At 47.3% G+C, this 13,027-nt stretch overlaps 1 protein-coding gene across 10 annotated transcripts in view; it reads left to right on the plus strand.

Annotated features, from left to right (window-relative positions):
* LOC141047087 (uncharacterized) overlaps positions 1-13,027 on the plus strand; it is a 503,667-nt gene that overhangs the window by 321,917 nt on the left and 168,723 nt on the right. For 7 of the 10 annotated variants that reach the window (XM_073542037.1, XM_073542039.1, XM_073542036.1 and 4 more), the window contains 4 exons: positions 11,018-11,197; positions 11,280-11,403; positions 11,487-11,581; positions 11,780-11,870. The exons of 2 other annotated variants lie outside the window; for them this stretch is intronic. In XM_073542037.1, the coding sequence (XP_073398138.1) occupies positions 11,018-11,197; positions 11,280-11,403; positions 11,487-11,581; positions 11,780-11,870 (490 nt within the window). The remainder of the gene's footprint in view (positions 1-11,017; positions 11,198-11,279; positions 11,404-11,486; positions 11,582-11,779; positions 11,871-13,027) is intronic. One more of the 10 variants, XM_073542045.1, reaches the window with a different exon arrangement.

Here is a 13,027-nt window from a genome sequence, read left to right on the forward strand (position 1 = left end):
GGGATGTCTCGACTGTTCCCGAGCCCTGAGTGTTCTTTTTGCCCAGGGCTCAGGGGCCATCTCCATCCTGAGAGATGAGTCAAAAGGGGTAGAAGGGGCCGAAAGTGGTTCCACGGCGCTCGTTCCGTGCCAGTTCTCTGCTTGGGAACCAGCAGTCCACCACCGGTGGTGGTGTGGACGCTCTCATTTCTGTCGACGTGGTGGCTTCGCTCCATCCGGCCCCCAGCTCCTGCAGCTCCAACCGCAGGTGAGGGAACGGGGTCGTGGACCGATGAGAAGCGGAGCGGTGAAGCTGGGGCCTGCTAGCGTGGTTAGCAGATGGCTCCGCAGAGGCGGCAGAGCCCGATGACCCGGCCGAAGCCGCAATCTGGAACAGGGCCGGAGCAGCCACGGACCTTGATAAGCAGGCCACAGCCACGGTAAGGCGTGCAGCAGAGGCGGCCGCGGACATCGGTGAGCAGGCCGCAGCTGGAACCATGGGCGAGGCAGAGGCGGCCGTGGGTGCCGCCGGGTAGGCCGCGGCTGGTGCCGCAATCGAACCAGGGGCGGACGCGGAGCAGGCTGCAACCGGAGTTGCAGACGGGGCCGGAGTAGCGGCCGGCTTCATGGACGGGGCCGCTGCTGAAAGGGGGAATGCAGCAGCGTCGGCTGTGGGCTGGCTCCGCACCGGCACCGTCGGGCGGGGTGGTTTGGGGACGTGGCAGTTCCGCACCGGCGACACTGGACATGGCGCCGCCGGGCAGGGTGGTTCGGGGACGGGAGCAGGGGCATCGATCAGTCCGGCGGAGGCCGCCGAGTCCTCCGCGGCCGAGCCTCCAGGAGCACAGGAGGCGGCGCGGCGCGGTCGGGTGGTGGGGGCCGCATGCGAAGCCGCTGGCAGAGCCGGGGGAACTCTCACCTTCCCCAGCGCTGCGGCCTCTGACACGTCATCCCTCGGCTCCTCCCGCAGCCTCCGTTCTTCACCCCCCCGGCTGCCTCTTCTCCTTGCCTGTCCTGCAGTCCGTCGGGTCAGGGCCACCCCCCTGACTGTCTCTCCTTTGTCCGTCCCCCTGGCCGAGCTCTTCTCACTTTCTCCGTCTTCTTCTGAGCTCCTCCCGGGACTAAACTCTCCTGGAGCCTCGCCTTCTTCTATTTATCCCCACTCTCACAGGGGAATTTCCCACCCGGGCTCCTATCTCCCCGCCCCCCATGACTAAGCAGATTCCTAAGCCCTAAGCTGATGTTAAGTCCTGTACTACTCTCCCCTGCCATCTTGTGGTCATTTCACGGTGCTGCACTCCCTTTTCTGTCTTTCCCTGCTGTTACCTTTCTAACCTGTCAATCTCTGTCAATAGTGCATAAACCGTCCCCTCCTTCTACCAGTCACGTCTGTCCGTCAAGTCACCTTCCCCACAAAGGCATTGAAGCTATGGACTGGCCTGCCCATTCCCCAGACCTGAATCCAATTGAGCACATATAGGACATCATGTCTTGCACCACAGACTGTCCAGGAGTTGGCGAATGCTTTAGTCCAGGTCTGGGAGAAGATCCCTGAGGAGACAATCCACCGCCGGATCAGGAGCATTCCCAGGCATTGTAGGGAGGTCATACTGGCATGTGAAGGCCACACACAAATGAGCATCTTTTCCTTATCATGAGGCATTTCTACTGAAGTTGGATCAGCCTGTAATTTGATTTTTCACTTTGATTTTGAGTATCATTCCAAATCCAGACCTCCATGGGATTCGTTTTGATTTACATTGATAATTCTTATGTTTTATTGTTCTGAACACATTCCACTATGCAGTGAATAAAAATTTGCAACTGGAATATTTCATTCAGAGATATCTAGGATGTGGTATTTTGGTGTTCCCTTTGTTTATTTGAGCAGTGTATTTATTTTTTCCTTTGGGTGGTCCAATTCCAGCTATTGCTGTGGGACCTGTGATTTCTATCTACACCGTATATAGAATATTAGGGTAGAATAAAATTGTTATGGACGTAACTTAACTAACATTGTGCAGTGACTCTGTTTTCCAGATAGTGACAGATACTTCTTGTTACTAAAACTGTGATTTTTTTTTTTTCACGTTTAACCCCTTTTTTTAAACCACTCTGATCAGTGCGATCATACAACATACAAGCCTCTGATGGCTCTGGTGATGCACTCTACTACTGTAGTGCGGTGTATCATCACAGCCTGTCAGTGTAATAATAATGGCCTCATACACATGAGATACGTTTCAGCTGAACGGTCATTTGTCAGACAGCAATCTCTCCCGACTCCCCATACACACAAATATTCCAGCTTTCCTGTGGTCTGTATGAGAGAGTCGCCTCCAGACTCCTATAGCAGAGGATATCTACAGGAAGAACAAGTGGTTATCCTCTGAAATTCAGGATGCCAGATCCTTCTCTACCCTGACATCATCTGTCGGGAGGCCCCCAAATACATTATATAGTCACCCAAACCCCCCGAAATCCGTGCTTTTATGTAACTTTTGTCTAATGTGTATGGGAGTGTTAAAAGGTAACTTATTGGACGCTGCCTCTTGCCTGGCCTAATAGACCTTCGTACATTACAGGCCCAGACACCAATATTAGGCATGTAAGTATCGTAGTAATTAGGCCGCCCCATACTATCGAGTTCTTGAGGGAGGAGGGCATTCAGCCCAACTCTGTTACACCTTCTTAGATGCCATGTTTGCTTTTGACAGCAGCAAGTGGTGAATCATAGAATGTTAGAATTGAAAGGGACCTCCTGGGTCATCTGGTCCAACCCCCTGCTCAAAGCAATATTCACTAAAGCATCCCAGACAGATGTATGTCCAGCCTCTGTTTGAAGACTTCCATTGAAGGAGAACTCACCACCTCTCGTGGCAGCCAGTATTCCAGATTAGATCTGACCAAAGAGGAGTAAAGGGTAATAATGACTTCACGTGATCTAGACCAGGGATCCCCAACTCCAGTCCTCAAGGCCCACCAACAGATCATGTTTCAGGATTTCCTTTGTATTGCACAGGTGAAGCAATTATCACCTGAGCAATACTAAGGGAATCCTGAAAACATGATCTGTTGGTGGGCCTTGAGGACAGGAGTTGGGTAACCCTGATCTAGACTGTATGCTTCTGTTAATACATCACAGAATTGTATTTGCCTTTTTGCTGCTGCATCACACTGTTGACTCATGTTCAGTATGTGATCTATTAGTATACCCAAGTCTCTTTCACACCTGCTCTTGCTTGGCCCTATTCCTCCCATTCTGTATATGCGTTTTTCATTTTTATTGCCCAGATGTAGTACTTTGCATTTTTCCCTGTTAAAAAGCATTCTATTAGTTTCTGCCTACTCCAGTTTATTTATATCTTTTTGAATCCTCTCTCTCTCTTCTCTAGTATTAGCTATGCCTCCTAGCTTTGTGTCATCAGCAAATTTAATCAGATTTCCCTCAATTCCTTCATCTAAATCATTGATAAAAATATTGAACAATACAGGGCCTAGGACAGAGCCCTGTGGTACCCCACTTGAGACATTATTCCAATTGGATGTGCAGCCATTTATGACCACTCTTTGGGACCAATCACTAAGCCAGTTGTGAATCCACCTAACAGTTGACTTGTCCATTCCATACTTAGTCATTTTGTCAATAAGGATTGTGTGAGATACTTTGTCAAATGCTTTGCTGAAGTCAAGATATACTACACTGCTCAAAAAAATAAAGGAAACTCTAAAATAGATATCACTGAATGAAATATTTAAGTTGCAAATCTTTATTCATTACATAGTGGAATGAGTTGAGAACAATAAAACATAAAAATGATCACTGTAAATCAAAATTAAGATCTCATGGAGGGCTGGATTTAGAATGATATCCAAAATCAAAGTGGAAAATCAAATTACAGGCTGATCCAACTTCAGAGGAAATGCCCCAAGGCAAGGAAATGATGCTCAGTAGTGTGTGTAGCCTCCACGTGCCTGTATGACCTCCCTACAATGCCTGGGCATGCTCCTGATGAGGCGGCGGATCGTCTCCTGAGGGATCTCCTCCCAGACCTGGACTAAAGCATCTGCCAACTCCTGGACAGTCTGAGGTGCAACGCGTTAGGCGTCGGATTCCTGGATCTACACAACAGGAATCCAGAGCCTCACCTGCTGCTCTGCTGCAAGCCATTCCTGAGGCTAAGTTCCTCTGACGCTCCACTGAGCATGCTCACGAGATGATCTCCCATTGGAGGTCGGGAGTCACGTGCTCAGGTCCTTCTCCTGATCTGATTGGTCCATCTCAGAGATCTGGAAGGTCCCGGCAGCGCACAGCTATTAGCGTTAACTCAGTGATCACTCTCGGTCAGTCAGTATGCCGTACATTTTCGGACACTGGCTTCCGAGCTGGAGTGGTCTAATAGAGCTCTCATCCCTGTATTTTGGAGAGGTTTAGCGGAGCTTGTTAAGGATGCTCTATCCACCAGAGAGGTTCCTGCAAGTCTGGAGGCGCTGATTGCTATTTCCACCCGCATTGATCTCCGCTTTTCGGAGTGCGGGCTGGAGCATGCTCAATCCAGACGGAAGGTTACTCCGGCTCCCAACCTCTTTGAACCTCTGGAGTCACCCGAGCCAGAGTGTTCACTTCCAGAGCCCATGGAGGTGTCTCGCACCAGTCTCGAGGCGCGTCCGGCACTAAGCGCCACTTGCGGTTACCACTGTCAACACTCTGTTCCCCAAGATAACAGGGCCCCGCAGTGGCAAACCTCTGTGCCGCCGGGCAAGACCTTTGTCCCTCCTTGCCTTTGGCCGAAGGTTCTCGCGTGGGCACACGCGTCCAGGGTGGGTGGTCACTGTGGCTACATGCAGACCACAAAACTCCTGGCAAGGTCTTATTGGTGGCCGCACAGGGCTCGGGACACTAAAAAATATATTCGGTCATGCGCCTCTTGTGCTCAGAATACCTCCCCTAAACAGGGAGTGAAGATACTTGCCGAAACTCTGCGGCGTTCCACTTCAACTTCGGTTTCTGGCGATTTTGCCGCTCCCATTGTCTCTCATGTGTCCCTTCTCAAACCTGGAGATTTTGCCACCTTTGATGTCTTCCACATGTCCCGGTTTTCTGTGTCACCTGTCGGGACATCAGACTTGCCTTCGGACGAGTCTGAGGCCTATGCCTCTGATGGGCACAAGGTGGTGGATTGGAAGGCTCAAGGGGGAGGGGGCCATAAGAGGGGGGGTAATGTTAGGCATCAGATTCCTGCAGCTACACAACAGGAATCCAGAGCCTCACCTGCTGCTCTGCAGCAAGCCATTCCTGAGGCTAAGTTCCTCTGATGCTCCAATGAGCATGCTCACGAGACGATCTCCCATTGGAGGTCGGGAGTCACGTGCTCAGGTCCTTCTCCAGATCTGATTGGTCCATCTCAGAGATCTGGAAGGTCCCGGCAGCGCACAGCTATAAAAGGCCCGTATGGCCATTCGGCCATGCGCTAGTATACACTTTACTTGCTAGATGTGTGAATGGTGACGGATGTATGATTCTGGTGACTGACTCATTAAGATTCCCCTCCCTCTGATATTACGCATGTGGATAGGGAATTAGAGTAGCAGTCAGCGCCAGTCAGTGGCAAGCCTTAGGCCACTGTGCACACCGCACCTCTACACTAGTGCCGTGAGGTGCAGCAGAATCGGACGCTATCGTCTAGCGGCAGTGTCCTATGCCGCTAAGCAGTTGCAGCTCTCTTTGGCATCTGCAGTGGCGACGCCGCACGCACGGTAGGTCTAGATGGATGCAGTTCCTCTGCCTTGGGTCCTGCACCTGTGACCGGATACCGTGTGTGCATTTACCTGAGACCTGTGACGCTAACAGGCTCAGCCTTTTGTGTTTACCTCTTCTGGCATCTCTGTGAGTAAACATTGATTGCTTTGCACACTTGAGTGACATTTAACCCATGTGCGCATTTCTGCCATATTGCTCGTCTGTCACTAATTAGCAGCAGTGTTCACACCTACTGCACGGTGGACCCCGAGCGGCGAACGCACTTTATTATTTATTTTATTTAGTGTGTTCCGCCGTTCCTAACATAACGTGACGTTGGTGGATGGAGGAAGACATGATGTCCCAGATGTGCTCAATCGGATTCAGGTCTGGGGGACGGGCAGGCCAGTCCATAGCTTCAATGCCTTCATCTTGCAGAAACTGCTGACACACTCCAGCCACATGAGGCATTGTCCTGTATTAGGAGGAACCCAGGGCCAACCGCACCAGCATATGGTCTCACAAGGGGTCTGAGGATCTCATCTCGGTACCTAATGGCAGTCTACCTCTGGTGAGCACATGGAAAGCTGTGTGACCCTCCAAAGAAATGCCACCCCACACCATTACAGACCCACTGCCATACCGGTCATGCTGAAGGATGTTGCAGGCAGCAGATCGCTCTCCATGGTGTCTACAGACTCTCACGTCTGTCACATGTGCTCAGTGTGAACCTGCTTTCATATGTGAAGAGCACAGGGCGCCAGTGGCGAATTTGCCAATGCTGGTGTTCTGTGGCAAATGCCAAGTGTTATGAATGAGTCACCGGAGGAGGAGAAAACAAAAATACATGCTAAGTCCAGAAAACCGGAGAGGTTGGTAGCTATCGGATTGCAGACCCCTGATTCTATACACCACAACTAACAGTAGCCGTGGGGGGGGTTCCTACGGTGCCCTAGACCCCTCGTCACAGCCGGAGAACTACATAAGCCTAAAGAAGGAAAGGGGAAATCTAAACTGCCCCAGAGCAGACCCCAAAGCAATAGACAGCCCCCAACATGTATTGTCGGTGAAAAACAGATGAAAACACAGACAGAAAGACAGGTTGAGCAAACGATGGGGCCCAACTAACTAGATAGGACAGGACAGAAAAGATGCTGGCTGCAATCCGCAAAAAACCCTACCAAAAATGTCCCAACCGTCTGATAGGGAAAAAGGCCCTGAAGTCGCTAGACTTCAAAATCACTATATCAGCACTCAGGTATATTCTGAAAACAGAGCAAAGAGATCAACTGATCAAAGACAAAAATGGAATTCAGCCAGTCCAAACCAGGACTGGCTGAATACAAACACTAAGGAAACCAGACAAAATCTCATGGAATAATAGCAGGGCAAAAACTTAGCTTTTAGTAGACAGGAACTAAACTGGATGCAAGAGCTCAGAGCAGAAATGATCACCAGCAGCACTGCAGGGCGTCGGCTGCCTTATATCCACTCAGAAATTCCAGATGTCCAATCACACTCCGCCTGTTCAGATGACAGGTTCTTCCCATCCCAATCAATTTCACCACCTCTCTTCACCAGCAGAGGGAGTTCATCAGACATCAAAGGTGAAGGGGAGAATGAACTCACAACAGCCAAGTGTCCTGCACAGTGTTGGGCTGTGAGCACAACCCTCATCTGTGGACATCGGGCACACAGAACATCCTCATGGAGTCGGTTTCTAACCGCTTGTGCAGACACATGCACATTTGTGGCCTGCTGTGGGTCATTTTGCAGGGCTCTGGCAGTGCTCCTCCTGTTCCTCCTTGCACAAAGACTGAGGTAGCGGTCCTGCTGCTGGCTTGTTGCCCTCCTACGGCCCCCTCCACCTCTCCTGGTGTACTGGCCTGTCCTCTGGTAGCGTAGCCAGCATCTGGACACTACGATGACAAACACAGCAAACCTTCTTGCCACAGCTCACATTGATGTGCCATCCTGGATGAGCTGCACTACTTGAGCCACTTGTGTGGGTTGTAGAGTCCATCTCATGCCACCACGATTGTGAAAGCACAACCAACATTCAAAAGTGACCAAAACATCAGCCAGAAAGCATTGGTACTGAGATGTGGTCTGTGGTCCCCACCTGCAGAACCACTCCTTTATTGAGTGTGTCTTGATAATTGCCAATAATTTCCATCTGTTGTCTATTCCATTTGCACAACAGCATGTGAAATTGATTGTCATTCAGTGTTGCTTCCTAACCGGCAGTTTGATTTCACAGAAGTTTGATTTACTTGGCATTGTATTCTGTTTGAGTGTTTCCTTTATTTTTTTGAGCAATGTATATCTACAGCATTTCTCTGATCCACCCAGTCAGTGATTCTGTCATAGAAGGAAATTAAGTTAGTCTGACATGACTTATTAGTTACAAACCTATGCTGACTGTGTTAGAATCTGTTCAGTTTGTGACTATCCGCCATTTTCTTGTAGTGTTCTGGCTGCTGGTCTTTTTCCTCTGGTGTTGGGTTTGGGTTTGTCTTAGTTCAGGTGATTGTATCACCCTTTATTAACCTGCACCTCTCTCCCATTCTTTGCTGGACAACAGTGTTAATCTGCTTGAGTTCTGGCTTGGAGCTTTGCTTTGCCTTCTGTGTGTTTAATTAGTGCAGAGCTGGTACCTCCGGTTCTGCAAGTCTTAGTTTCTGTTTTCAGCTTGTTTCTGCAGCCTTCTCTTTGTTTTCTATTAGGATGTGACCCTTTTTTGTACCCAGTCCTTAGATCTTTCAGGGACCCCCTTCCCTCTATCTATAGGTCTTCACTTGAGATTAACCTAGGATCGTTGGTGGGTCTATTCGCAAGGAATGAGTCCGCCCACTCCATCGTAAGGTATCAGCCTAGTCTCAGTGCAGGGTTAGTTTTCCCCCCTCCTACCATAGTCCTGTGCTGCAGTACCATTACAGACTCTGCTTAATCATTTCTTTCTTATCCAGGTACTTGCATACATGTTGTTTTATAATTTGTTCAAAGATCTTTCCTGATATAGAAGTCAGACTCACCAGCCTATAGTTCCCTGGGTCCATCTTCATCCCCTTTTTGAAGATAGGAACAACATTTGCTCTTCTTCAGTCTTCTGGGACTTCTGTTCTCCAAGAATTTTCAATGATTTTGGAGAGTGGCTCAAAAATTTCTTCTGCTATCTCCTTCAGTACTCTGCGGTGTAATTCATCTGCACCTGGAGATTTGAATTCTTTTATGTTAGCTAAGTGTTTCCTCACTATCTTTCTGTTTATAGATATCCTGGATTCTTCTATTCCCTTAATAGGACAGTGAAGAACAGTTGATGTTACATTTCCTTTCTGCGAGAAAACAGATGCAAAATAGGATTTTAATAGTTCGGCCTTCTCATCATCCATTTCTTTCTCCCTTTTTAGCATGTGATTAAGTTCTGTATTCATCCATCCTGGTTTCCTTAAATGCCTCCTTTTCTTCCCTCTTTTTGGAATTGTTAACAATTGTGCTTTGAGAATCTCATTTTTCAAGATTTCCCATCCTTCCTGGACATTTTTGTCCTTAAGGATATCCAGCTATTGGATCCTCCGATTCTCTTTCTGAGTCCCTTAAGATCTGCCTTTCTAAAATCTAACTTTGCAGTCTGAGTCTTCACAGGTCTTCCTCCTCTAGTTATCCAAAATTCATGGCCGCAACCTCTTAGGGTCTCAGCCACTATTACCTCTAGGGTCTCAGCCACTATTACCTCCTCAACCATTTCCTCCCTGTTTATAATGATTAGATCCAAGGTAGCAGATCCCCTTGTTTTCTCCCCTACCTTTTGGAAGATAAAGTTGTCGGCAAGAGAGGATAATAATTTGCTTGACCTAGTCAGTTTTGCCTGAGAGAGATTCCCAATAAATGTCTGCATAGTTGAAATCTCCAATGACCACTTTGTCATATTTTTGGGAGAACTTGACTATTTGATGCATAAAGAGTTCATCCCTATCTTCAGTTTGCACAGGCGGCCTGTAGTAAGTGCCTACAATGATGTCCTTTGAATTATTCTGACCTTGTATTCTTACCCAAACAGTTTCAACAGAACTCCCAGTCTCTGAAGCTTCAATCTCTGTGCAGATATACGCGTTTCTAACATACAATGCGACACCTCCTCCTCATTTATCAAGTCTGTTTCTTGCAAATAAGTTGTATCCTTCTAGCCTTGTATTCCAATCACGAAACTGCCAGGGTTTTTGTTGCAGCCGCACCTGTGCCGTCCCTGCAGTGTACATCTATGTTCTGGGGCTCAAACGGGTTAATTTCTAAAAGAAAAAAAAATATTTCACTTGTGTCTTCTGCTTTTTTTTTTTGATGTTTTACAAGAATTGTTGGATCCAATTTTCATTTGAAACATTTTATCTGTTTTGTTCTGGTGTATTTCCTATAATATAGGAAAGCCTAAGGCCATAAAGAAATCCCATAAGACACTGTACATGGAGACTTTGGGATCAGATCATTTCTGTCCACGTTGTTTGTGCAAACAAAAAAAAACTTTTATAAAAGCCTCAAACTTCTGTGTGTGAATCAGACCTGAGATCTAATGTGATAGAAGATTACAGTGCGGGGAAGACGGGAAACCTTCATATAGACGGCCGGTGGGGATGGAGTCAGTGACGGACTCCGGCCAAATATGTTTCTAGAGCCGTAGTAGAAGATGAAGATGTCGTCCTCATCATGAAGTAGTTATTTCTCCTGTCACGTGTAATGAATATCTCCTGCAGTATTGCTAATGCCGATTCCAGTGTCGGTAATGAGACGAGAATTAGCGTTATGGAAGATGAGTCTATGAGAAACGTATTCAGCTGCCGACTCCGAGGAAGAAACTGCTTGTTGTCTGTGGCCTAAATATATAGGTTTTATTAGTAGATGTAAAGAAGAAAACTAAATACTGTAAAATAATAAATCTCCTCATATGTTTCCCTTATTATCTCCAGTAATTGTATTATTACACAGGATTTTTATGATGTTACATCGGCTCATCTTCTCATTCAGGTCGCTACAATATCGGATCCTCTCAGTGAAGATCTTCCATTTAATAGAATTTTCCTGATTTACCCATCAAAGATGGATATGGGCAGAGACAAGATGGCGGAGAGGATATTACACCTCACCCTAGAGATCCTCTTCCGGCTTACTGGAGAGGTGAGAGATTCTGATGACCTCACATTACATCATTCTTATCTATGGGAATAACAGATGGACAGAACTGGAGAGGTGAGGACTCTGGAAATGTCTGTAGTGAGATTTATTGATGTGTCTTTCCATTACCAGGATTACACAGTAGTGAAGAAGACCTCTAGTGAGCGCTGTCAGGACTCTGCGTCTGAGGGATGGGGAAGACTCCTGAGTCCAATCACGGGGCCTCCACCTCACCCCCTGATACATGAGGACATCAATGACCAGAAGATCCTAGAACTCATGTACAAGATGATTGAGCTGCTGACTGGAGAGGTGACACTGCTGGGAATGCTGGGACACTACACAGTAATGCTATGAAGGGATCGGGGGATGACGGTATCATTGTATGTGTCAGGTTCCTATAAGGTGTCAGGATGTCGCTGTCTATTTCTCCATGGAGGAGTGGGAGTATTTAGAAGGACACAGAGATCTGTACAAGGACGTCATGATGGAGGTTCCCCAGCCCCTCACATCACCAGGTAATAGACAGGACTAAATACACATGGCCTATAATTATCTGTATGTAAAGAATGAATTCAGTCCCTGTGTGTGTTTCCTCCAGATCTATCCAGTAAGAGGACAACACCAGAGAGATGTCCCCGTCCTCTTCTACAGCACTATAAACAAGAAGATCCCAGTGTTCCTCTGGATCATCAGGTAGTTGGAGAGAAGGTGTCATGAGATCTCCCCTATGATGTGTAGACGTCTGTGAAGGTCTTGTGCTCAGTCTTGTTTTATCCACCAGTATTATATGTTTTATACTTGTGTAATGAGAACGGTGGAGATGGCAGGATTAGAGCTGATCATAGATATGACTTCTCCATCTGTCTGTGACATTTACATTATTTGTTTCAGGGTGAAGATCTTACCCATATTAATACTACAGAGACATATGTGAGGGGTGATGAGAGGTGTAAAGAGGAGATTCTGACATATGACTACCCAGGTGAGTAGTAACCACTAAATATAGAGAAGTCACAGATTCTTCTCAGTCACCACTGTGGCTGCTTTATCGGTTGTGTAGTCCAGTCATATCACAATTGTGTGATCACCATTTTCCCTCCTGACCACAACATTCTCCGCCACCTAAAACTGTTCAATTGACTTTGAGCATTGAAAGCTCTTTCCTATAGAACTTACGACCTGGAGGATCCACCTACCCCCTAGGAATAAAAGATGCTGACCCTCGACTGCCCAAATCTGTAAACTATAAAGCTGAATGAAAGCGTATGTAGAATGTGCAGAAAAGTTAGAAAATCACGTGAATTTAAAGTATTATGATGGGTCTGTAAAAGAAAGTGGAGGGTAATGATGCTGTTGGCTTCCTAGATCCTTGATATCTTATTGGATGAATCTCCCTTCTCTCCCTTCTGTGCTGCTGAATGTCTCATATGGTCCCTACAAGACCAGGTCCAATCTTTCTGGCCAAACTTTGCTTCTATGATCGACATTAACAGTGCAGTGAGGCCAAAAGTGAATTTCTGGACAAAAACAACAGAGTTTCCCTTTATCCTGACTATTCAGCTTGTATTAAAACTAACAAATTTCAAGGAGGATTGTGATAAACTACAAGTAAACGTTACACCTGTGCCATGATATACCTCTAAGCTGTGTGTGGCTGATGGCTGTAAAATACATTTATTCACGCCTGCAGGAGAAGTGTTGGCATGGCTTGAGCCTTGGTTTCATAAGTTTGCAGCGCCCTTTATGGCCGGGGTTACTCGGTACGGGTTGGTCAGTCCTTCGGGGGATATGTCACGGCAGCGGTGACCCGGTCCGTGACCCTGGGCGTGCAATGTAAATAAAATATGGGGGTAATAGTTTATGGGGACATATATTTGTGATGCCACCCGTGGTGTTCAGCAATGAAGGGTATAGCCGACGCTGCTTAAGAGACCGCTGGGGCTGTTGGTGATGCAGCAGAGTTGTTACAGCTCTCTGTGGGCAGAGCTAGGACCCAGGGCAGTTATAGATCTTAGAGATGATTATGGTGGTTGTGGTGCAAGGCAGGTGATGCAGTGAATAAATCCGAGGACTCAGTGGAGTGCATTTTCCACACTTTTACTCACAGTTCTCCAGTTACATTCCCTAGCCAGGGTGCTG

Source organism: Dendrobates tinctorius, unplaced genomic scaffold (assembly GCF_039654945.1).
Source record: "Dendrobates tinctorius isolate UK_male_01 unplaced genomic scaffold, ASM3965494v1 ptg000126l, whole genome shotgun sequence".
NCBI lineage: Eukaryota > Metazoa > Chordata > Amphibia > Anura > Dendrobatidae > Dendrobates > Dendrobates tinctorius.